The sequence below is a fragment of the Harpia harpyja genome, chromosome 6 (assembly GCF_026419915.1).
Source record: "Harpia harpyja isolate bHarHar1 chromosome 6, bHarHar1 primary haplotype, whole genome shotgun sequence".
NCBI lineage: Eukaryota > Metazoa > Chordata > Aves > Accipitriformes > Accipitridae > Harpia > Harpia harpyja.
The window spans coordinates 13513055-13538574 of record NC_068945.1 but is presented as its reverse complement, the minus strand read 5'-3'; the positions used below and the strand labels follow the sequence as shown (position 1 = coordinate 13538574).

The 25520-nt window shown below is 37.7% G+C and overlaps 1 protein-coding gene across 1 annotated transcript in view; it reads left to right on the top strand.

Annotated features, from left to right (window-relative positions):
* The window catches only part of PIK3C2G (phosphatidylinositol-4-phosphate 3-kinase catalytic subunit type 2 gamma), a 211250-nt gene that overhangs the window by 51823 nt on the left and 133907 nt on the right, over positions 1-25520 (top strand). Inside the window, exons 11-14 of the mRNA XM_052790705.1 lie at positions 7027-7213; positions 10448-10570; positions 17342-17473; positions 25188-25302. Of these exons, the coding sequence (XP_052646665.1) occupies positions 7027-7213; positions 10448-10570; positions 17342-17473; positions 25188-25302 (557 nt within the window). The remainder of the gene's footprint in view (positions 1-7026; positions 7214-10447; positions 10571-17341; positions 17474-25187; positions 25303-25520) is intronic.

Below are 25520 nucleotides of genomic sequence, written 5' to 3'. Positions count from 1 at the left end.
AAGGTAAATAGAGTTTGTAGGATTCTTCTCCCTTGGATATAGTCATTTATCCCATGAATTTTTTTCAACACTCTTAATGGCAACTAATTGTTGATGATGAAAAGAATGAATAGTTACTAATCAACATCTACCTTAGAAACATCTTCCTCTGCACACTGTTCAGAAAACCTAGCCAGAAAGGATCTAAAACATTCCTCTACTTAAAGATATTTCCAAATTTGGGCTTCATTGAATCAGCAGCCTCCTCAAGGAAAATGTGATTTATTGAATAGCAGTAAAGGAATCAGATTTTTTACTCTCTACTTCTCTGTACCTATTTATTTATGCCGGGAAACTTTCAACTGTGAAGAGTGATGCTTCTCTGTTTGTTCTAATTTCATAGCAATTGCAGAATCTTTTTGGTAGTGTATTATTAGAAACTGCAGCTTACTGATTGCAAGTCAGAACTTGCCAGGCCATTAGGCATTCTGTGGAGAAGCCTACATTCAAAGTTGTCCAAGGTAAACAAAATTCAAATTGACCTCTACATGCAGTGACATACATTCCATGTACATTTTAATGTACTACATGCCTTACATATGCACCTATTAAATAAACTTCTAAAAGCCAGCAAAATATTTAAACTTAAGCTAATGAGTATTAACAGAAAAGTCTAGCTATTGCATCAAAGCTGGTGTTAAGGGCATGTCTGATAAAAACAAAGCGTGAGAGCAATGGCCAAAACTGATCTGCTGGAACCTATGCCTGATCCTTAAGAAGTGGGCAAAGCCATTCTACATGTCTTTTCTTTTGGGGATCACAAGCTATCCTTAGTCCCTGTCTTCTCAGTGGTCACCTTCATGGTAATACCATGGGGCCTTCCATCCGTTGACCTAGGGACACTGAGCCCAAGAGGAGTCCAGATGATATTTTCACCTGCTGAAGTTAGAAATAAAAAACAACTAGGTGGTGAATTGTGCATTCCTGCTGAAATCACCTTTGTGTTCCCTTTTCCACCTGATTTGCTTTGCACCCTCTTTTTACTTCATTACACTTAGCTGGCTAGAATTGCAGGCATGCAAAAATTTGCAAGCCTGTGATGCAAAAGTAAAGTAAAATCACCGCCTTAGCTCAGTGCTGGTAAATTTTTCCAGATTTCTGGGAGGCTAAAAAACATGTGTTTTGCTTTCTCTAGCAGCACAATTGCAAAAGAAGTCAGCATTGACAGCCGAGGAGACACACGGCGTTTCCCACTTGTACTGTTCTTTCCTGTATCTTACATGTATTCACCTTTATCTTGAAGAAAACAGGATCAAATTTGAACAGCAAGAGCAGCAATCAGTTGCTTCTACTAATTTCTTTTTTCTCTCCTCTTCCTCTCCCAAGTGATATTTATTATTACCCTGAGTATCATGAGTTTTTTTCTTTATTATAGACTCTTTCTATCACAAAAGAGGAAAAGATAAAGTATACTATTAAAATGAAAGCCTTACTTAGTCATTTGTTTAGAAACTGCTTTAATCTTTCTCTTTAATAAAAGATTATCAGAGGTTTAATATTAGTCATTCACCATGGACTAAGCAAGTCAAAGACTATATTCAAAATATCTAGCCTTGATTTAGTGTTGCAATAACTGGCTCTATTAAGAGTGTTATCTCTGTAGGCCAAATTATTCCACTGCTGTGAATAGAGCAGTACTTATCCTTGTTATGCCTAAGTGTGGATCATGTTCTTTTTCCTCTGTATGAAGTCCTTAGAAGATTATATTAATGTTTTAGTACTCAAAGTATTTTTTTTATTTCTTCTTACATGTGAGGAACGACAGGCATTTCTAGATATTAGCACCTTTCTGCAGCATCAAGTGTTCCCAGAAAGTAAAGAATAAGATTATGCATGTTAATACAGATTTAGCATTGGAGTTTGCTGCAATCCAGAGTATGAAAAGACAGGCCGCAAGCTGGTACAAAACTGAATCCGTGCGTGTTTCTCAAAAGCTGATGAATGAATGCTTATACAATGTCTGTAGCCTTGCTACTTCAGGCAGGGTTTTCACTGGATCAGACATAATAAGCAGCTTTTGGAATTTGATCAGTAGCTCCCTGGGACCCATCCCAGAAATTCTAGTATGCACCATGAACTGATGATATTGAACCAACAGTCTTTTCCAACTGAATTGCTGGAGTTGCTGTCTTTTTGAGTGAATGCAGAAACTAGACACTTTGATGACGATACATTTAATGAGCCGTCATTACATTTAAGGGTGTATAAGTTCACTAATTATTCTTGGGATTTGACAGTTGCTTCTGGACCCGATCATAAAAATACTCACCACAGAAAGTTTCCAAAAAAAAAAAAAAAAAACCTGAAAGGAGGAAGAGGAAAAAATGGAAGGTTTTTTGAAGTTTTTCCTATATAAAATTGAAAGCTCCACTTCTTCCTTCTTCTAGTACAAAGCCATTATAGTTTTGTTTTGGAAAAATCACTTTTTGTTTCAAAATATGGAAAAATGTGAAGAGCTTTTTATTGATTTCATTGTTTTCAAATCTGAGCATGGCTCTTTACCTCTAAGTTGTTGCTGTGTTACATCCTGATATGTTGTTCTGAAAGCCACAGGGTTTTTAACTAGGACTGGTTTTTAAATACCTGCAACCTCCCAGTTCTCAAAAAAAATTTAAACAGAAGTTACCAAGGCCTCATAAAGCATATGTAGCGGAGACATTTTTGATACCAGGACAGCAGGAGATTTTTAAGTTTCTTTCAAGGGATAATTCATAGGATTCGTCAACTAATAGGAGGAAACAATAAGGTAAATATTGATGCTTGGAAAGTGCATCTGATCAGTATTTTCATTACAGCCTTTTAATGTTTTGCCTTTTTCTTATTATAATAATGCTCTAATTAATGCTGCTTAGCACCTTACCTAAATCTTAAGGGGTTTGGGTTTTTTTTTTTTTGGGGGGGGGGGGGGTATGACCTAAAGTGTATTTAGGTTCTTGCTCTCTTCTCTCTGAAAATAAGTGGGAAAGAACAATATCAAGCTCCTGTTCTCCAAAACAACTTTAAGGTGTCAAAAGGTCTTAAGCCTTCATTCCAAATTCTCTTCAACCAGATAGTTGTCACGTTTTACCCAGAGAAAATGTGCATACAGAGTCAGAGAGAGCATGTTTAAGATGTATTGAATCGACATCATCTGCTAGTGCAATAACAGCAAAGTACCTACTCTGTTGGAAGGTCTGGCACTAAAATAATATGTGAATTGTAATACTGGCCTGAGAAGAAGAAAGTGGTTTTCTATAAGGAATAAGCTAGCATGTTCCTTACTAAATCTTGAATGCACGTGCAGATATGTTCATTAACACTTTCAGGGATGGTGTGGATTGTTCTGTTTCTCACCAAGGGTGAAATTTATTTGTCCAGACTTCACGTACAAGGAAGATGTGTCAGAAATAAGCATATCTGGCAGCTGAGGTTAAAGTTCGCTTCCCCTGGTCTCATCTCATTTCTGCAAGTCTCATTTCTTCTCACCTTCAGTGAGAAGGTGATGTCAAATAATTTCACACCAGAAATAAATTATGGGGTTTGAGTTGTGAGATTATTAATCTTGGTCACAATTCACTTTGTGATGTGGTGTATTCATAGTCTCCTAGATACTGGCTATGCCTGGGACACCTTTGCAGAAAATAAACTCTAGCATAGCTGGAGCTGTGAATCTGCTGTAGGAAGTCCATAGCCTGTACTATGTAAATCAATGAAACACCATAGTCCTTTCTCATCTAAGATTTATTAATCATAAAAATCATAAAAAGCAGTAAAGTGCTCTGGCTTCATGAATGGGTGATATAATTTCAGCGTACCAAATCCTATCCAGCAACTCATAAAAATACAGTAAAAAGATGCTGACCAACTCTTGTAATGGACATTTCAGACTACCCAAGATGTTTGTCTCTGATTTAGTTAATTGCTACCGGGCTTAATGAGTGAAGAGCTGGGGGGGAAGGGCTGACTCTGGCACAGAAACCATAGAGTGTTTTTAAACTGAGAGCTGACAAGAGTAAGAAAATTAATGCAGAAAAAAATCCTGCAGCTGCAGACCAGGTCATACTTGGATGTTTGCTTACACCTGAGGAACTCTATTCCTGAGAAGATCTTCATTCTGGATCTCTTAATAATTAGATAAATGATACTGAAGTTTCATTTGTCTCCCTTTGCTGGCAGCTGAACTGATTGCCCCATTGCTGCCTTCACCCCTCACAGGCCATCATAGCAAGAGAGACAGACAGCCTGTAGTCCCCCCCAGGCCCTGCTTTCAAACTGGCTCCATTTCTGAAGTCAGGCACAGACTGTGCGAACCCACGGGTGAAAGGTGGAAATTTGAGAGAGAGGAAAAAGAAGAACATTTCCCAGCTCCCTTCAGCAGGGTGTCTCGTGGACATTGGCTGCAACTAAGTGAAGACTTCTAACCTTGCCCCATTTAGTCACATAGATCTTGTAGGGTGGGCAGGTCCCTGACTCCCAGGAAGCTTTTTTTCACCTCACCACTGACAGATTGAAGCATGTTATAAATAATTGAGGCAAAATTTGTGTTTTTTCTTTGTTTCCTTCAGTTTTGGTGGGGTTTTTTGTTTGTTTGCCTGGTTTTTACATATCTGGCATTCAGTTTTGTGACTTGGGTAAATCATGAGAATCATACTTCTGCAAACATGGCCAGTGGACAAGATAGCTTGGATATAGTGATAGGCATCTTGCATCTTATTCGCTTCCTTGCCTGGCATGTGTAAATTTTCTATTATGGACAATATTTACCCTATTGTGTATGTTTCTTCTGACTTTTTTGTCCAAGGAGTATTCCCTTCTTTCTGTGGCTTAGCTGAAATACATTTCCTCTTGTTCTGGAGACAAAATTTGAAACATTTCCTTACAGCCTAGAATATGGATTGTCTAAAAACTGCTGGTGGCGTTTCAACACACAGCAGGAAGTTTACACAGATTCTGAACTACATTTCACCGTCTTTTGGAGAAAATGCTGAGGTTCCACTCAGCAGTCATTGACTTCAGTAGGCCAATTTGCATAAATAAAGGTTTTGCTATTACACTATATCTACCTGTCTGCCACTTTGAACAGATTGGAGCCAGGGAGTCTCCTAAGTAGCTGCTTTTCCTTAATGTAAATAATGTGGTACTTTTCAGATAAAATAGAAAATACTGGTTCAAGTAATAGTCCACTGATGTCCTGTTCTGGACCTCTTAAGAAGGTGTTATGTATATCACTATAGGCAATTTCTTGGAATGCAGAAGAATTCAGTGCAAATTAAACAGTTTGGAAGGTACTAAGCTATTACATATCCAAAAGAACTGAGTACAAGAATAAAATGGTATTCTAGGGAAAAAATTCATTAGAGCAAAAGATTTATTCAGAACAATTATGGTGAAGGATGATAGATGGAGAAAATAGTCAAGAAAATAAATAAAAAGATCATTAAAAACAAGTGCTAGACAGAGAAGTATAAGCAAACAGAGAGTAAAGGACTGAGTTTTCTCAACCTGTTAGTCTCTAAAATGGTTCAGTTTTCATATGTGGAACGTGATTACAACACGACAGGGTGTAGTATTCTAGCCAGTCCTTCAAGAGTGTAATAATTTGCTGTCAGTATTTCCAGTAGCAAACCCTACTGTATGTCAAACTATTTCATTTTTATGTATCTCTCTACTTTAACATAGTTAAAATTTGTCTATTATAAAATGAAGACTGAAATAATTCCTTTGGACTGTTTGCAATGCATTTTGTGACTCAATAGTTGAGTATCTGCTAGTTTAAAGGCAAAACCTATCAAAGAAGGGGAATAAAATTTCAGACTGTGGATATGTTTTTTCGAGGTTTCTGTCAGGAAACTGAGATAGCGAAGTCCAGTGAATTGTGGTATCTGTATCTGATGTTGGGCAGGATTCCTGCACCTATCCCAAGTATAAAAAGCTAATATAAGCAAGTCTTAGGCTTCCTATTCCTAGGAATTTATTTTTTTCAATACCCACTATTAGACAGCTAATAGATGGCTGCCGAATACAGTGGCCAGACAAGTTTAGGGAGTATGTCAGGAACTGTAACAGGTGATGAGAGTATGTTCTTGATCATGTAGGAACCCATAAGCTAGGGTGGGGTGGGGAAAGGAGAATTTGGAGTACTCCTCTCGGAAGACAAATCATCCTGATCTTGGAATGATACAATGTACTCTGACTCTTTCTCAACTCCCTTGCCTGAGAAATGAGTGCTTGTACTGGCTCTCTTCACTCGATGGAGGCTGCCAGGGCTGGGGATTTTAATTTGCACTGGCAATCAGGCAATCCCTAGCTGCTCCAAAAACACAGAGAGAGGGAAGATGGATAAAAGCCAGTAATTGCAGAAAAAGAGCACTGCAGAGCTGAAGCCAGAGGAAATAACATAAAGGTGTGATAAAAATGAAGGTACAGCCTACACTTAATATATATCCATATAGATATGTATTTCAGTGTCCACCGTTGTGTAATGTTATCACCAATCCATGACTATCTGAATGCTGACTATGTCTGATTGTGGCTGCTATTGTATATATTTTATGTGTTGTTTACCTACAGTTGCAACAGCTTTATAGTCTTAAAATTTAACTAGTGCCTTTTCTCCATTCTACTGCTGCATTGCCTGTTCCCTTGAACTAAGTAGCTACTTAGCTGCTGAAATTACAAAATACCTACATAATAAAAATCCTTCCAGCACAAAAATTAACACAAAAATGGCATATCTGAGGCACACACTAACTTGCTGTAGTTTAAAATGCTTACTTTAAAAATGCCTTAATGTGAAAGCACCGTAATGATACACCAGAAATGAGCTAAGGCTGGTTCCAGAAGCACAGATGGCTAATTGGCTTCAGTTGGTAGGTTATGTCATTTTAATTAAATTTTATTAGGAAGCATTTCAAAGCCATAACTGATGGTTTAAGATAAATATCGTTCTTCATAAATGACCTATTGCTAACCTTTATTTATTTCTCTCTCTCCTCTTAGCGTTAATAGAGGCTGCTGTGACTGAGCTCTCCATGGCCATTTCTTGTCTCATCCATGTTTACAGCAGCAGCTTTGATGCAAATTTCCAGCTTGCCAGCATACCTAAAAGCCCTTCATGTGTGGACATCAGCCTAGATTCCCAACTCAGCTTCACTGTTTATGCTGCCCATAACATCCCAGAAGCCTGGGTGAACAGGTAGGAGGAGATCCAGCAGGTGTTCACAAGAAGAGTTGTTGTCTCTTAGATCACATATTTTTCACAGATACTAGCTTATCTCTGTTGCTTTGGTGATGCTCCTATATTAATGTTAAAGACTGAGTAAGTGGGTGTATCTTCACTGTTTTTCTCGCACAAAGTGCATTTACTTAAGCTTGACTGACTAGGACACTTCCAGGCCCCGTAGATAGATGGAGAATCAAGGAGGTGGCCTAGGTCGTTGCCCTTGGCCAGTGTGGAAGGATGGTAATAGGAGCAACATCAGAGCACTGGTCTTGACAGGTATGTGTACAAATGCTTGTGTGACTGACTTGCTCAGTGGGAGAGAGGCACGGATGTGTGCTGCACACCGAGAGAGTTTGGACTGGGACTTTGTGTGGTCTCTGCAGTACAAGTAACTGGAAGGGTTGAAGGCCAGCTTACCAAGTTAAACAAAGAGGTGCTTCTACTTAAACCCAATCTGAATATGGCTTTATCAGCAATTTTTGCTCTTGGCCTATTCAAACCACATTACTTGGCTAAGCATGTGCATTGACAATCCTCTTTATAGAAGGTGATTAAAATAAATACAATCTGTAGGTCCAAGTATACCTAGTATATAACATAGTACAGGAAAGAAAAGAGGGAGACAACTTTAATAAAAAGCTGATTGAAGTATTCTCTTCTGCATTATTTGGTCAAATTAGTTGCCTCTTCAGATAGCTGCTTTTCCTACTCTGAGCAAAACTGGTGTTCTCCTCTTACCCCTCCAGAGTAATCAAAGGAGGACAGGTGACTACAGTCTAGTAGCATTATTTTGATGAGTCAAAATGCTGTCCTCCAAGTTTTTATTAATACTTTCCCCTTGCTCCCACTTTACCTTGAATTCCAAATGACTGATTAAAAAACAGTGGGATCATTTGCATTAGACTGTGAGCAAGACAGTGTACTATACAGGATTAGCTGTAATTAGCAGTTTAATAAAAATCTGAGAGAATTTGCATTAGTTAAGGTAATAAATACAGAACTATAATCATTATCCTGATTTTCAGATGGTTATACCATTCCCACTGCATTTTATGTTTTACCAGGAAACTGTGGAATTTCATATGGTCTAAATGACACCGACGACTTGGATGCTATGTTCAAGCATGTGAAAATGAGAATCTCTCTTCCTCCTTAATCTCCCTTTCAAGTCTTTCCAGTATTCATAGCTAGCATGGACTTCTTAACATGGACTGCCGCTCTGACACCTACTTTCCTCAAATACTTTTACTAACTTTGTTCACATGCATGCTCCCTGTTCTTTTTTCTGCACTGCATGAATTCATGCTGACTATGTCACAGCTCTCATTTTCCCTTTCCTGAAGGTTACATTTTATGATCTTGCTGCTGTTTGTAAAACCAGGACAGTAACATACATTTTAATATATATTCCTGCATATATATAATATATGTATTATAAATGTTAGAACTTTGATATCCCTCACTGTCTCTTTTACATTGCTTTTTTCTATACTTACCAATATGTGATAAATGGCTTGTCTTTTAATCATTTGGGATAAGAGAGAGTGAGTTGTCTTATGTTTTACAGAATCATGTTAGTGTCCTGTCAAATCCATCTCAAGTTCACTTTTGTGGATTGGCTTTTTGTCAATTTTTATATTTTTGCTCTCAGTTTCTTATTCCTGTCTTACTGTCCTCATTAAAAAGATAGGTACAGACATTACAAGTTGCAGAATAATATTGCAAAACTGATTACCTTTCTTTACTGTATTTTCATTCCTTCTTGTTTCTTTTATCAGTTTGTTGTTTTATCTAATTTAAATCCCAAGCAGATATGCCTTATTTGCTGCCAGTGGCATAAAGTTGCTAGCTTCATGTTTGGCTGCATTTGTTTCTACAGCCAAAAAAAGTCAGATTCCTGTCTACAACTGGATGATATGAAGTGATCTTTGGGACAAGACATAGAGTCATGCCTTTGAACTCACAGGGAGGCTACCTAGGCAAAATGCTCTACAAAGACCTAAAATGGGTTGAATTGCATGCACTCTGAACAACCTTTCTGACATCAGTCAGACTGAAGCATCGCGTAAGCATTAATCTTTCCAGTATTAGGTCTTTATGGTGTATAAATCAGGAATATGTCTGTATATTGTGTATCAATGCTTCTGCTTAAACAGCAATGCTTAATCATTTGATTGTATTAAAACCTATTCTTTCCTGAGCTATCCTCCAATTGTTCGCAATGTTTAGACTCTAGAGGAAAGATGCCATATTTAAGAGCAGAAAGCATTTCCTAGTCTTATAAGGTATTTTTTTCCTTTCTCTGCATTGATAATTCATAGGTACTACAGATTTCAGATCCTCCTCTTTGAATTAAAAAAAAAAAAAAGAGAGAGGAAAAAAAAAAAGAAAAAGCATTTCTCCTACAATAATTATAACAATTTTTATAACATTCTGGAGGAGATCAACCATCATTCTTTTAAATAAGGCAAAGCCAGGCACCTTCAATCTGCAAATGCTTCAAATTTCCTGTTCAGATTTGACTGTTTCCCATATTCATCATTCTTGTACAGAATGTGGTCTAAATCTGAGAGTGGCAGGAAGATCTGGAAGTTACAAGACTAATTAAGAACATTAGTTGATTATATGCTATTCCTGTATTTTCACTAAAATTTTATAAGATTTTGGCGAGAAGAATATGAAACCAACAGAGAGCCCCGGACCTGAATTACACTATGAAGCTAGTCAGTTAAGTATCTGAAGAATGGCAACACAGAGGGCTTTAATGTTTCTGCTGTAAAGAATGTATAGATTCCCCAAGTACTAACCTGTTTTTTATAGATTGGGAAAAGTAAGTATAAATATATTTACTGTTGACTGAAGTTGTATGATAAGCAAGTTGTAACACTTCAAAATTTATGTCCAAACTTCCCTTGACTGCAATAATGAAAAAAAAAATATATATATTCTTAATGACAAAAACATGGAACAGAATCTAGGTGTCTTAAGTACTTTTCTTGAACTCTGAACATTTAAAAAAAAAACAACCCCCAAAATCCACACCACTCCCACCCCCCACATTAATGTGAGATTCATTATTTTAATTCTTTTTGCATGTAAGGATGGATCTTCACAAGTTTCTGAATGGTTTGCCCCAAGTTTATTGTGCTGGACATGGTACATTACAATTAATCTTTTTTTTTTTTTTTTTCTCTTTCCCATTTGTAGCTACAAAGTTTTCTCTTTTTCCTGTTCACTAACTTATGCTGGGAAGACAATATGTCAAGTGAAGGTTTGCAAAAATATACCAGTTAGAAGATCCTTCTTTTTCCTGGCTGACTGGAATGAGAAGTAAGTTTTGGTCCATGTTTGATATATGTTTGTCTGACAGATTTTACACATTGCATATTCATTTCAGAAAAAAAAGACACACATCTTTATTATGGATATTCTTCTGAGGAAACTAAACTCCACGAATTCAGAGAAACTTAGGGAGATGGGAGTGAAAAAGGAGTGGGATAGCCAGAGGAAGAGAAATAGGACTAAGCCAAGTCTGGTCTGACAATAAGCTAAATGAAGCGGGTCTGAGAATAGCTTTCATTCACTGGAGGCATCCTGGAGGAATACTGGAACCAAAACTGCGACGAGCGAGGGAAGTCAAGCAGTCGACTCAATGTGAGTGATAAAGCAAGCTTCAGCTTTACTGCAAAACCTTCACATACTTATAACACAAAGTTACCTCTTATACATACTTGTCTTACAATCATTGGCTTAGCTCTAAAAGTTACATTATCATACTCCTCCTACTTGCAGTTACTGCCCTCGTGCCTGGGCCCGCGTTCCATCCTGTTTTTCTCATACAGTACCTCCTTATCTACACAATACAAGGTCAGTATGACCTTCTTTTCTTCCTTGTCAGCATGACTTGGAATTTTCCATCGTGGCCTAGTCTGGTTTTATGTCCAGATTGGTAGAACAAAACTCCTCCATGGAGCCATGACCGCGCTCCCTCAGCCGTTCTCCAACACAAAACGACATGTATCCAAAAGATGTCCTCTTTTGAGGACATTCACCTCTAGTAGCTGGTACAATCCAGCTTCAGAATCTATTGTAATGTTTCTTTAAGGGTTCTTTTTTCAGAAGGAAACAAGGCTGTTGAGTTTTTCTTTTTTTTTAATAAGAAGGATATGCAGTTTTAAAATGCGGACCTTAGTTTGAAACTGGAATTTTAGAGTAAAGGCTACCAACTGCCTGTCACCTGGCTGTCTGCTTTGAGGAAAATAACTTCGGTGAAAAGCAAAATGCACTCAAACAACATTCAGTTAAGGCAACAGGATGACAAAAAGCATATTTGCAATAGGTGAGAGAGAAGTACACAGTTTGTTATGATTTGGCGGTAATGTTGTATTCTTCCTGACCATGACGTGTTTATATTTACAATCTTTGAAATTTTTGTTATTTTGCATCACTGTTTACTGTATTCTAAATCTGAAAGCAGCTTTACATTGTAATTGAACAAAGGCTACAAGTAATCTGAAAGGGTTTTTTTCAAATTATAATTAAATTATAATTAAATACAGAGTGTAATACATAACTTCTCTTTGGTTTTATCTAAGACACAACAGTTTGAAGCTGGTCAAATGGAAGAAGACCTTTTTATGTCAAACCTGTTACATACCTGTCTTAATGGAGATGTTGCGTAGCCTTCTTGCACAACACTCCTGAACAGACATAGGAAATTTAGTATGTCTGCCCTATGGTTAAGAAACAAAATGGGTGCATTTCTGCTAAGCATGCACATTAGTTCTTTTAGGGCCTAACATCTGCTTTGGTGCTTCAGTTGAGTCCATAGAGTTTGAGTGTTGAACCTTCAATCTTTTGTGTGATTGGAAAGTAACTGTTATCCTTGTGTTTAAAAAAAATTGGGTCATTCCCATTTGCTCTGTAGGAATTTTCACTTTGTCCAAGTTTTGTTCAAGTACTGTCTTATGGTACATATGGGCAGATATAATTGAAGTGGAGGGGAAGGACTATATTGCTTATGAGCATTTTTGGCTTCTAAAAAGGTGGCTGATGCCTTTCTGGAATGCATCTTACTGTCGTGGTTTAACCCCAGCCAGCAATTAAGCACCATGCAGCCGCTCACTCGCTTCCCCGCCCCCCCACAGTGGGACGGGGGAGAAAATCATGAAAAGAAGTATAACTCGTGGGTTGAGATAAGAACAGTTTAACAGAACAGAAAAGAAGAAACTAATAATGATAACACTGATAAAATGACAATTGTAATAATAAAAGGATTGGAATATACAAATGATACACAGTGCAATTGCTTACCACCCGCGGATCGATGCCCAGTTAGTCCCCAAGCGGCAATGCCCCCTGTCCCCACTCTCCCCAGTTTATATACTAGATGTGATGTCACATGGAATGGAATACCCCATTGGCCAGTTTGGGTCAGCTGCCCTGGCTGTGTCCCCTCCCAACTTCTTGTGCCCCTCCAACCTTCTTGCTGGCTGGGCATCAGAAGCTGAAAATCCTTGACTTTAAACTAAACACTACTTAGCAACAACTGAAAACATCAGAGTGTTATCAACATTCTTCTCATACCTAACTCAAAAACATAGCACTATACCAGCTACTAGGAAGACAATTAATTCTATCCCAGCTGAAACCAGGACACTTACACAAGCTTTTTCTAAAACAAAATATAAAAAAAATAGAATAGAAATAAATTCTTTAGCCATAACGAAGAGAAACTCTGCTCCTCTTCCATTTCCATGAAAACATAAAGAAATCAGACTAAAGCTTCAGGGTTTCTGTTTAAACCTCTCCCTCTGCAAAATCAGTATTAAATGTCTGCAATTCCATCAAAAAGCTTCTTGGAAAAAGAAGCAGTTAAGTATGCGGGCCAAATTCTTTCATAGGTCATAGATGCTTCTAAGAGGCTCTTAACATCAGAAACAAGATCTAGAGTTGTATGAAACTTAGTAGTATTAGTTTGTAAGAGCACCTTTTTACTTTTTATAGTTCCTTGAGTTTCAAAAATAATTTTCAAAATCCAATTCAAAAAAATTCCAAAGTACAAACCCAAAAATTTAGATCTGTCTGGCAGGCTTTTCAACATTTCCCTCAACCATCAAAGGTATTCACATATTGTCCGCCTCAAACCGATTGGCCTATATCTGTTTAAGTCTCAAAACATGAGAGGAGGTTTCTTGGACCTAATGACCTGAGGGTCAGGAAGCATAGGCTGAGAATCTAGGTAGCCAGACATGCCATTATTTTTGTATGTTTTAGCTTGTATCCAGAATGGGATTTAATTAACAGATGCTATTTTTGAGTCAAAATACAGGTGTCAAACAAGTATTTTAAATCAGCTAACAGTCTTACAGCTAGAGCTTTCCTTCCCTCTCTTTGAGTCACTAAAATGTTCCTGGGTTGGCAGGGCAGATTCTGTTCAGAAAAAAGATGCTTATAAAGCAGACATTTACTGCAGGGCATGAACATGTTGAGATCAGGACAATAAATTCTGTTCTTATTCCAAATCTAACACAGCACTTAACAACAAAATCAAATATTTTCACATACAGACAGGAATCGACTGCTTTACTGTGTTGTGCTCACCACAGTATGACTTAGGTATAGTATCAGAATATTAGGTAGGATGGTGATGCCAGAAGATCTTTCCTTTATGAAAATATGCATAGGGAAGGAAATGTTTATGTTGTTTTTAATTATTTTAAATATGAAATACTTCTTTCAGTTCTATAATGAGAAAATGTGGGGGGTTTGCTATTTGTACTGCTAACTCTCTAAGAAAGAATAAATAAACAGCATCAAACTTGACAGAATAGTCAGTATATTCAGAATATTTTGAAATATACAGAGAGGAGGACCAGTAGAGGTAGTGTCATAATATTACTGAAGGTGCTACGTGCCTAACTGGCACAATTTAAAACATATTCAGGAACAGGATGATTTGGCTTTGCTACAATAAGTACATGTATATAAACACTGATTAATACTTCTTGCAAGAATTCAAGCTGGAATTGATTAAAAAATAGAGAATTTTAATGACGTACGTATTACTGCAATTGTTTTTTCCATGTCATCAAGTGGCACCGTTTTCTATCGTACGAAGTCCGAGTCACTCAAAACTGCGACCAAGCAATGTTCACTCTTAGTTATCTTTTGGCTATAACATCACCTTTTGGAAACAGAAGGGAATATGTTTGCATAAAAAGTTTACAGAGGAGACAATTTCTTTTTTGTAAAGTCTCTTGCCTTGAGTTAAAGTGCTACTTTTGTTCTAACCCATGTGCTATTTTCAGTTGATCACAGCCATTGAAAATGCATGTGGTAAAACATCAGCAGGAGGAGCTTCTATTACATTAGGAAGTCAAATATTCTCTATACAGTTAGGGATCAATCAGGCTGAAAAATAATTCAAAATGAGTTGGGATCTTAGATTAGGATTGACTCGAACAAAGCAGAAAAATGGAGAGTGGTGTTTTGTTGATTAGGCGTCTAGGAAGACAGGGGTTAAACCACAACACTAACAAAGACAAAACTTGCTTTATTTGCTGATTTTCATGTATTTAGTTTGTGTTTTCAAGTGTTTTAACCAGTTATTGTCTGAACTTTAACTTGATAGGTTTTTGTGTTTAAACATGAGCTTCTGTTGAAGTCTTTCATCATATTTAGTCTTTCCCAGAATGTTCTCAGAAAAGATGGGAATCATTTGATACCTAAGGAGGTTGCTTTGTTTAGTGTTTCTTCTGTTTGTCCTTTTTTAAGAGTATATTTTTTGCTTTAGAACTTGTGTGTTATTTTTGAAAGTGTGATTGTCAACTTGGTGCAGAGTTTGAACAGGCTGATATATCTAGCATGTGATGTGTAGAGACCAAAAGTTGTCCCCCTTATTTTTTCATCAGTTTCATTTTTCAATGACTGAGACCTCTTAATTATTTTCTTTCTTTTGTCTTAGCTGGTTGCTCTTAATATATTTATTCCACCATGTGCTGGTTTTGGCTGGGATAGAGTTGATTTTCTTCATAGTAGCTAGTATGGGGCTGTGTTTTGGATTTGTGCTGAAAAGAGTGTTGATAACACAGGGACATTTTCATTACTGCTGAGCAGTGCTTACACAGAGTCAAGGCCTTTTCGGCTTTTCTTACCGCACCAGCGAGGAGGCTGGGGGGGCACAAGGATTTGGGAGGGGACACAGCCGGGACAACTGACCCAAGGGATATTCCAGACCACAGGACGTCATGCTCAGTGTATAAAGCTGGGAGAAGAAGAAGGAAGGGGGGGACGTTTGGAGTGATGGCATTTGTCTTCCCAAGTCACCGTTAGGGGTGCTGGAGCCCTGCTTTCCTGGAGATGGCTGAACTCCTGCCTGCCCATGGGAAGTGGTGGATGAATTCCCTGTTTTGCTTTGCTTGTGTGCACGGCTTTTGCTTTACCTATTAAACTGTCTTTATGTCAGCCCATGCGTTTTCTCACTTTGATCCTTCTGAATCTCTCCTCCATCCCACTGGAGCAGGGGGGAGTGAGCGAGCGAGCAGCTGTGTGGGGCTTAGTTGCCAGCTGGGGTTAAACCATGACAGTCCTTTTTGGCGCACAACATGGGGCTCGAACCCATGAGCCCAGGATTAAGAGTCCCATGCTTTACTGACTGAGCTAGTTGGTCCATCCGTACTACCAGCACACACCATCTCTTCTTTTTCCATCCTCTGCAATTTATGTTAAACCTATGGACATGAAATCTGCAATTAACATTAAGCCATACCATTCATCACCTCAGATACTTTCTGGGCTTTGGGCTTCCCTCTTCTCCATATTTTGTTTGGCTTGTCTGTTTTGTTTATACTCTCACAGGGCAAAGCCTGCATTGCCCCAGAGGTCTTCTGTGTTGAGTGCTCTTATGGTATTAGCCCCTTGGCCTTAGAAACCATCTGTATAACTTTATCTAACATCTGTGAATAGCACCTTATCAGTGAGTAGCTTCTCTGTTCTTCTCAACTACTGTTGAAACTGTTCACCCACAGGGTGTCTTATTTCTGGCCACTGTTCCATTTCTTCTTCTTCTTCTTAGTCATCCATTTGACTCAGCTTCATGCTGTCAGAAAGGATAATACCAACTGGGTAAGCTCAGATATGCATTAATCGAAGTTCTTAAAAGCAATACAGATATTCCCCTTCTCTGTGCATCACATGTCACTGGAAGGGAAACTTTAATCCTCTCTGACCCATACTTTAACTCTTGGGATGTCTAACTCTTGTCAAAGTTTCTAGGTTCTTTTCCTACTGGTGTACATCTGGTAATGCTATATATTGTGTCCTAGCGAAAGTCTGGCAAGCATTTGCATTCTGCAGTGAGGATATTGTGAGTTTTTTCATCGTTCCAGGTTCACAAGGAGTTTTAACAATTGTCTGTATTAGAAAATGCATGTCTTGATTTTTTATTTTTGTCTCTTCACAGCATTAATGATGCCTTAAAGTTAAGTGTAACCCTTCATTGAACAGTTTTATGTACCATGGGCCAAGTTGTTGGCCTGTAAGTGAAAAAGACAGAACAAGCTATCTATAGCCTGTAAACCAGTTCAGTTTCCCAATTGTTTCTAATTATGAGTGAGGAAGAGGGCATGGGACAGGGAAAGCACATTTGAAGAAGAGAATGATTATCGTACTCTACTCACAAGCAAATGTTAGTTTCTTAAGTAGTGTTTTCCTCCGAAGACACAAGACAGCAAATAACTATTGGTTTACAATTCACACTTAGGAGATGCTTATTCTGAAATAGCCCTTCATTGATAAGGTAATTCTAAAATAAAAGTTTAACTAAGCTTTTCCCACCTATGTCAGCTCTAGTGGTTACCACTGAAGTGAATGAATTTTTATATGCCTCTTCTCAAATACTATGACCCAAATTAATGGATGGCAATACTCATCAATATGTTGAAGGGACCTGTCAGTTGCATTTTCCTTCAGAGTGCAACTCTTGTAATTTACAGCTTGATATGTGTTAAGGCATCTAGAAAAATGTAGAAAGAACTCACTTGTGGTAACAATGCTCAATTTTTTTAACTTTTATTTTTCTTTTTTCTGATTTTCTTTTAGAATCAACTTTCCTCTACGAATAAAGGCTCTTCCGAGGGAAACTATGCTGACAGTAAAACTACTTGGAGTAAACAGCGCCTCTAAAAATACAGAAGTGCTTGCTTGGACATGCTCCCCATTGTATCCAAAAGAGTAAGTTTAGTTTTGTACAACAGCTTAAGAGAAGACCATTCTTAAACAGTATTGCACTCAACTTGGGAGAAATATAAAAAGACAGAAATACTCATTTCAGGACCTTGCTGTAATAAGACTGAGACAGTCACTTACAGTAAACTGCTCTTGATGTGCCGGTAAGAGCCCCATCCATAAGATTTTCTTTCTTTCCAATGTATTGGTTTTGAACTTGGCTTATGTAACTGTTTAACTCTTACAATAAGGTTCCCCAGGCCTGTTGAAAGGCCTTGCTGTACCCTTTCCTGTAGCTTTGCAAAATCCTTCTCAGCATAGCTTCTTGTTAACAATGGCTGGGGTTTTTTTCAGTCTGCATTCTCTTTTCACACCCATTCATTCTGCTCAGAGTGGGGCAGTTAGGGATGACCACAATGAGCACCTTTCCCTCTACACACCACTTTAGAAGATTTCTCGTCTTTTTTAACCTCTTCTTTCTACACGGCATACAATGTAACAGTGGTTTAGAGATACTTGTAGCCTTGAATATCTCTGCAGTGATGCATAAACAGACATCTAAGGTAAATTTTCTGCAGTGCTTTAAATATATCTTAGTAGCACTCAGACATCTGAGTTTAGACCAAGCCTTTACAATGATACTTAGTTTTTATTTAGACTCCATAGCCCTGCATGCCCTCTGGGGCTTGAATGTATCCATCTATTGCCCATAGGTTTCTGCATTATCATCCATCTCTAAGCTATAACTCTTTCCTCATCTTGAGACATCTTCATCTACTTCTCCATATGGTGGCAAACATCATTTAAAACAAAACAAAACCAAAAAATCTGATTGCATGTATGAATTTACTATGTTTGAAAGACCTTGGGTTCCATTGAACTTTTAAGCTGAGAGGCTTAAAACACTGGAAAATGGGTTGGACTGTTAAGATGTCCCCAGCAAGTTGATATGTGCTGACTACATTCAGAAGCAGAGCATTAGGCATAATAATTTAATTGAGGAATACTTAGGCACCTTTGGAGGTTAATGGGATATGTGAGAATCCTGTTCTTGAGGACCTGTGTTGTACTAGAGGTTTTCTTATTTTTCATGGTTCAAGTCCCAAAGGAACAATTTTTGGAAGATCCGAAAGCCCTTAGCTCCCTGTGATATATATTTTTTAAATGTACACCATGGGAGCAAGCATGTTGATTTTCATTAGGTAGATCTCCAAATCATCCAGGCAGTTTTGAAAATTTTGCTGAAAAATGACTCCATTCTTTCAGGGTACACATGACCAACACAATGAAGGGGATAGAGGGCTACTTTCCTTTCATCTGCTGTATAATTGTAAAGATCATTGCTGAAATGACCCTTCAAAGCAGAAATAAAAGTTGAGTTGTTGGGGAGGAATGATTTAGGAATAGCATGTTCAACACCTCCTAATCTGATAGCTGTGTTACAATTATAGTAATTACTATGTTATTACTAAGTAATTACAAAGAAGCCTAAATGCTTTTTCCTCTTTTAGCCAACCATGACTCCACAGAATTATTCATTCACCATGATTTCAATTGATAGACTGGTTTAAAAATAAGGATAGCTCTGAAATTCCTTCTGAAATGCGAAACTTGAAAATATCTGAACATTCACCCAGCCCGCTTTTCCTTTTCTTTGGAAGATCATGATTTTTTTTTGGTAAACTAGCTCTCAGGGTTACCTACTTAGAAAGTAGCAGGATTAAAACTGTCAGGCGATTCTCAATAGGTAATGCTATCAGTTAGTTGAAGTAATTGAAAAGCAACAGTAAGACTTTGAGAGGCTGTTTCCTGCTCCACAAAAAAAATTTAAAAGTTAATAATTGTTTTATTTGACTCAGCAGTTTCATGGAAAACATTAATGAACTGAGCAATGAACCCAACTTCACTCCCCTCACTGCTGGAATGCAACTAACTTCAAGACTTATTTCAATTTCAGAGTACTTCTGAACTTGAAAGTATGTACCAAGAAAAGATTTGTACCTGTAGTGTCATGCTAATGTGTCAAGAGTACTTTGTATTATTGCAAAGGTTATGGCATTAGGGTCTCTAAATGAGCAAACTCTGTAAATGTATATAAAGAGATTAAAGAAATCTGACCAGAAAATCTTTGGTAAAACATTTCTAACTTGGAAAATATCACTTTCTCAAAACAAAACTTTTCTCAAAGGTGAATTTGAGTTCTAAAAAAGTCTTAACATTCTCATGTCTAGGGTTTAATTTATAAAGGAAAGGACAGAAATAAGCTCTTTGAAGAAACCAGTAGCCCTGAGATATTTGCCTGGGTCGTCAAACATCCTTGTTCAAATCCTTGTCCTAGTTGATCACTGAGCCATTCTTCTCAGGGTCAGCATAAGAACAAATAGTGGCCTCTTTTTCTCTATTCAGATGCTTGTTAAAAAAAAATATGTGTGTGTATATATATATATATATATATATGTTTTTGTTAAACATTGGAAAAAGAAAGTGAGTCAAACATTTTAAAAATACAGTTCCTCATTTCTGTCCCATTAGATCTTATTCTGATAAAAAACACAGGAATTCTGTTCAAGCAGTTTGTGGCTTATGTTAAAAAGAGAAGGGGAAAAAAAAAAAAATCAGTTTTGGGTTATTCCCAGATATTACTTAGGAATCTTGATCTTTGAATGACCTAGGGCAAAAGAACACTTTATTTTAAAAGGCTCTGAATTAACTCCTCTCTGTAAATTTGATATCTATTTTCTCTTCCAAAATGGTTATTGTCATTTTATGGTTGCTGTTGTCCTTCATAGTTTAATTCTTTATGTTTAATTTGAACTGAAGATTAAGAAAGACTGAACTTATTTTAACATCTAAAGTATACAAATTCCTTTCATCTGTTTCAAGAAGTGTGAAGAGTTTCTCATGCTTTTGGGCAAGACCATGTCAAAGTCCCTTGCCAGATCAAAGGGCTGTAGCTATTTTCTGAGATTTTAACACTCCAGTTCTTTTCTAAAAAAATAGTGACTAAAGAGAGGGTATGAGAAATATATAAAAAAGTAGAAGCAAACCCCAACTGTTTAAATAAAGCATATTACTTATTCTTTAGCATTTCTTATTGCAATCTCTTCTCCTTACCTTGCCCATGTTGAAACCACACCATACCTAAAAATGTTCCCAAGAATTTGGCCTGTTTAATTTTAGTTTTGGGGGGTTTGTTGTTGTCATTAAAGACTTGTCAGTGAATAGATGTTTAGTGAATTTTAAATTTGCTTAATTTACATTATTTCCTGAATTCTAGTAATATCTCTCACTATTCTGACAGTTGTCTTGTAATGTGCTGATTGATAACATGACTAGCTGATGGATATAGATGGCAACCACTACACTCCTTATCAAATGTGTGTTGGGATTACTGTTTATCAACTTTACATGTTTCTGTAGAAATAGTCTCACTCTTTACAAAACTGACTGCCTGTAAATATTCTCCAATCTTTGCCTAAATGTAGTTGTTTACCTTAAAATTATTGCTTGTAAACTTATTTTTTAACTTTATGTTTTGGGGCAAAAATTAGGAAAGAATCAGAAACAAAACTGCAAATTTGTTTTAAAAGTTTGGAATAACCTGATAATTTTGTATTTGCTGTATTCTGCACCGTCACATTTATGGAAGTTATTTAAACTAGAAACTGTGGGCATGGAAGATGTGGCCCTTACAAATGTCTGTAGGACATTTAGCATTACTTCGCAGATGAAAATTATATCTCTAATTTGAATTTTCTAGAATTCAGTAGTATTTGTAGTTATAATAAAGTAGTTATTTCACAGTATCATTCCAATGCAGAATTAAGACTGCTTGGGCCATAAGATATGGGGTTTTTTATAGCTTAGCAGTTTTGGATTTCCTTTAAATTTAACCTCAGGTCTGAATTTCTGAGGCTTATAATGTCAGGTTTGGGGATAATTACATTATTTTTACACTATATTTTGTTCTTATTTTCCTAGTATATCCAGTCTAAACCGTAACTCTACTCTAATGTTATATACGTTTGGGAATGAACAAGGTAATAATGATTGTAGCTGCCAACTTGTCCAGTAGGTGAGCCTGCCTATCCACATTTCTCACCCTTTTCAGGTAGTTGACTTTTAGATAGTGGCCCTAAATCAATGCCGATAAAGCCCTTGATGATGCATCTGTATCAAGAAGCCTTATTAGATGCAGAAGGCAGTTCAAAAAGTGTTTGCAAGCCTGTGTGCCAACTTTCTGTTCCTTCACATCAGAAAAATATGTTTGTCTCTTGGGCTGAATAGTTTAGTGATCCAGAGCTAATTAATAAATCAGCAATCCATCTTTTGGGGAAATCTGGGAGTTGTAATGTCCCCCACAGTGCCCATTGCTCTGACTTCACTGATTCTTGCAACACAATTTATTTTGAACTGATATTTCCAAATCAGACAGAGCAAGCAACAAAAATTTCTTCTTGCTGGGTGTGGTGAGGGAAGTCTCTCATGTGACTTCAGGACACAAGGCTGATTTTGTTAAGTTAGGGTTACTTGAGCTGTCCCTAAATAGCAGTGTCCTTTTCTGCTGTAATAAGATGGGAAGTTTATTTTAGCTCCGGTAATAAACAAGAGCTGGGAATCCGTATAATTCCAGGACTTTCCATCTGCCCTGGTTTTGCATGAACATATAAATAACTAAATGGCAGTAGGCACAGAACAGCACTTGTTTATTCACCTTCTGATGTGCTTGATGCTGAAGATGCTACATGGAAGCCATTGTCTATAGCTGTGATCATTATACAGTCTTTACAAAGGTCAGTATCACTACCATCACCTTACAGATGGGAAAAACTGGCAGGCAGAATGGGGAGTGACCTGCTTGAGCTCATCAGCAGAACCAGGTAATAGAGAGAGGAATCTGTCCATTCAGGAAAGGTTATGGTTATCATGCTCATGATGCTAGCTCCTTCCTTTTCTGACTGGATCCTGCACACTCTCCTGCTTCTTTCCCTTTTTCTAAAAATAACGATGCATCTTTTTACTGTTTCATTCACCTGCATGGCCCCTGTTACTGTTTCATTTGTGTGTCCAAAAGCAGACTTGGTCCTGAAGAATGTTAGCTGTGCAGCGCATACAGTGCCCCAAAGTTTGCTAGGGAAAGCTGTGCCTCAAAAACATACACCGTATTTCACAGTTGTCAATGCCTCTTCACATCTTGTTAAAAATGCCTCCTGTGTTTACAGACTAGCCTTAGCCCAAAGAGCGACTTACTGATGGAAGACACATAAGTTGCACACTTGTTTGTAAATGTATAAATTAGGCTACTCTGTATAAAAGGCATAATTATGTGTCTAGTTTTTAAAACAAATTCATTGTTTTCTTAGGAGATATCATCTCCATACTGTTGAAGTTGTTTAATGTCTTTGGTTTTACTGAAGGTTCTGTCATCTGCTTTAACACGTGAAGTCTTCTCAGTCTCGCGAAGATACATTGCTTTACTTGCTGTTTCTCTAGTTGAGGACTCTGAGGAGCCCACCTGCCAATTCTTCCTTATCTTCCTGGGCAGTTTGTAGCCACATCCATACTGGGTGCAAATAAGTTGAAATAATGAACTCAGGAAATGTCTCGATTAAACACATTTACAGTGCCTCTGAGGTCTGTGCTACTTGTATTTGTCTATACAGGTTTCCCAGGAAAAAAAATCCACTGTATGTATTCTTTTTTAAAGCCCGCTGTAGTTTTAGAGCACAATATGAAAGTGATTAGCAGTAATGAGAGCTCAAAAGGGTAATTTAGTCTTTGTGTTCATTCAGTTCTCAGCTACTCCTCTCCCTTCTAACAAAAGTGCCAATTAGTTCAAATTATGATGTCAACAAAGGAGTGGTTGAAGAGATGTGACTCATTTATTAAAGGGCATCCGAGTACACATCACAGAAAAACAACTTTGAATCACCATTGGTCACTTCCACATTCACATCACTGACCTAAATGTGAAAAACTTCATATCACACAACTGCTTTCCCAATTGCTATCTCGTTCACATCACAGCTCCTTTCTCTGCCTCCATTCCCCTGCAAATGCACCTACAGCTGCAAAAGAAACTTCAGAAAATGGTTTTGTCTTTAATCCTCCTGAGCTGTGTTCTCGCAATAAAATAAAATGTTTGCACTAACAACATGAATAGCTTGAGAAGTGAGAAAGAAAAATTAGCTGTGAATTAGGTTTACACTGAGTGTTGACTATAAAAATGACTTTGCGGGAGTTTCTTATTTCTTCCTCAGATGACTTAGCAATAATTTATTTCAGTTTGCAATTCAAAAGGTACTTTCTTACAGCAAAGTTGCAAACTCGTGCTGGGATCAAAAGGTCCATCTGGGTTCTCTTGTACCTCTAAGATTTGGTCTCTTCTGTCAGGTGGCTGGAGATAGGACAAGAGGAAATGGCCTCAAGTTAAGGCAAGGGAGATTTAGGTTAGATATTAGGAAAAATTTTTTTACTGAGAGAGTTGTCAAACATTGGAATGGGCTGCCCAGGGAAGTGGTTGATTCACCGTCCCTGGAGATACTCAAAAAGCGAGTGGACAGGGTACTCCAGGGCATGGTTTAGGGGGCATGGTTAATGGTTGGACTCGATGATCTTGAAGGTCTTTTCCAACCGAAATGATTCTATGATTCTATGATCCTCATCTCAGGTAAAAGCTGTGCACTCAAAACTCACCTGCCTGGCTGGCTGTTTCTGTTGCAAAAGGGCAGAAGAGAATCTAGCTCATTCTCTCAGTTGTTTTGACTGAGCCGTGCTTGGAACGATCATAATAGAAATTATTTGTCAGTAAAAGAAGAGATGTTGAACATAATCAGATTTCTGACCTCACTAACCATTAAGATGTGGGCAAATTAAAGGGTAAGTCCAGCATACTGTATCTTCCTTTATTCGGGTGCTGTATACTTAATTTGAGTGGATTCGTTATGATTAGAATTTACACCTGAACTTTCTGATTTTATTCAAGTTCTCTAGACTGAATTGTGTTGACCTGCCAAATCATGCTGGTTTTCTTATCTGCAGACCACATGCATGCCTGTTTCTGATAAGACTTTCTTGTACATGTAGTGCTTAGACTAGTACTTCAGACCATAATCTTTCATCTGTCCAAAAAGTACATGCAGCATATGTGGTACAAACTATCCCACTCAGACTGCTTTCAGCTCTTTGGAGACTGTTATCATATTCCCTCTTCCCTGCCATCTACACATAAAATCAGCAAAGATCCTTCTTGGTTGCAGTAGGTTGCCATGAGCTGCTTCTTTTTGTGGAATAAATGTATACTGCCCTCCACCTTATACAGTGTGTTGACACTTCACTATCTCTAACATATTTGCCCTCAAAATTAAATCTTGAGATAGAAATACAGTATTATCCTTATTTGACACCTAGCTTAAATGGCAGCCCCTGTTACACAAGACATCAGTGGTAAAGTGCAGAGCTGACCTCGAATGTCTTGGCAGTGTGATTTGCGTCATGATCCCTGCAACTGCACTGATGCCACTATAGCAGTGAGGCCATCAGTATGCAACCTCTACTGATCTAGGCCAGTTTTGTATTAGCCACATAAAGGTAAAAGGGTTGTTCTCCTTTTGCTTGTATTTTAAGCTATTCAGTTTCATGTTCTTTGATGTAATTTCAATAAACCCCGTTCACCTCATCTCCAGTACTGATGCAGTGTTTCTGTCTGTGTGTATTGCAGGCGGCTCGTTCATGGAACTGTGCTGCTTAGCATGACATTGTACAGTACGCTTACAACAACAATGATTACCCCAGGAATCTGCAGTACTGATACACCAACCTCAGTAACATTACAGGTAAGAAAGCAAGAAAGCAAAGGGAAGGGTTGTTTTCTAACAAAGTGCAAGAAAAAGGATTGTTCCCACAGCTCATCAAGACCACACAAATTAAAAATCCTATTTCCATTATAGCCACTCAAAGAGAGCATGTTAATCTTAATGGATGGAAGTCAATAATTCTGCACAGTGGCAAATATGTAGGATACTTTCCATATCAAATATCACCTCTGAGGGGT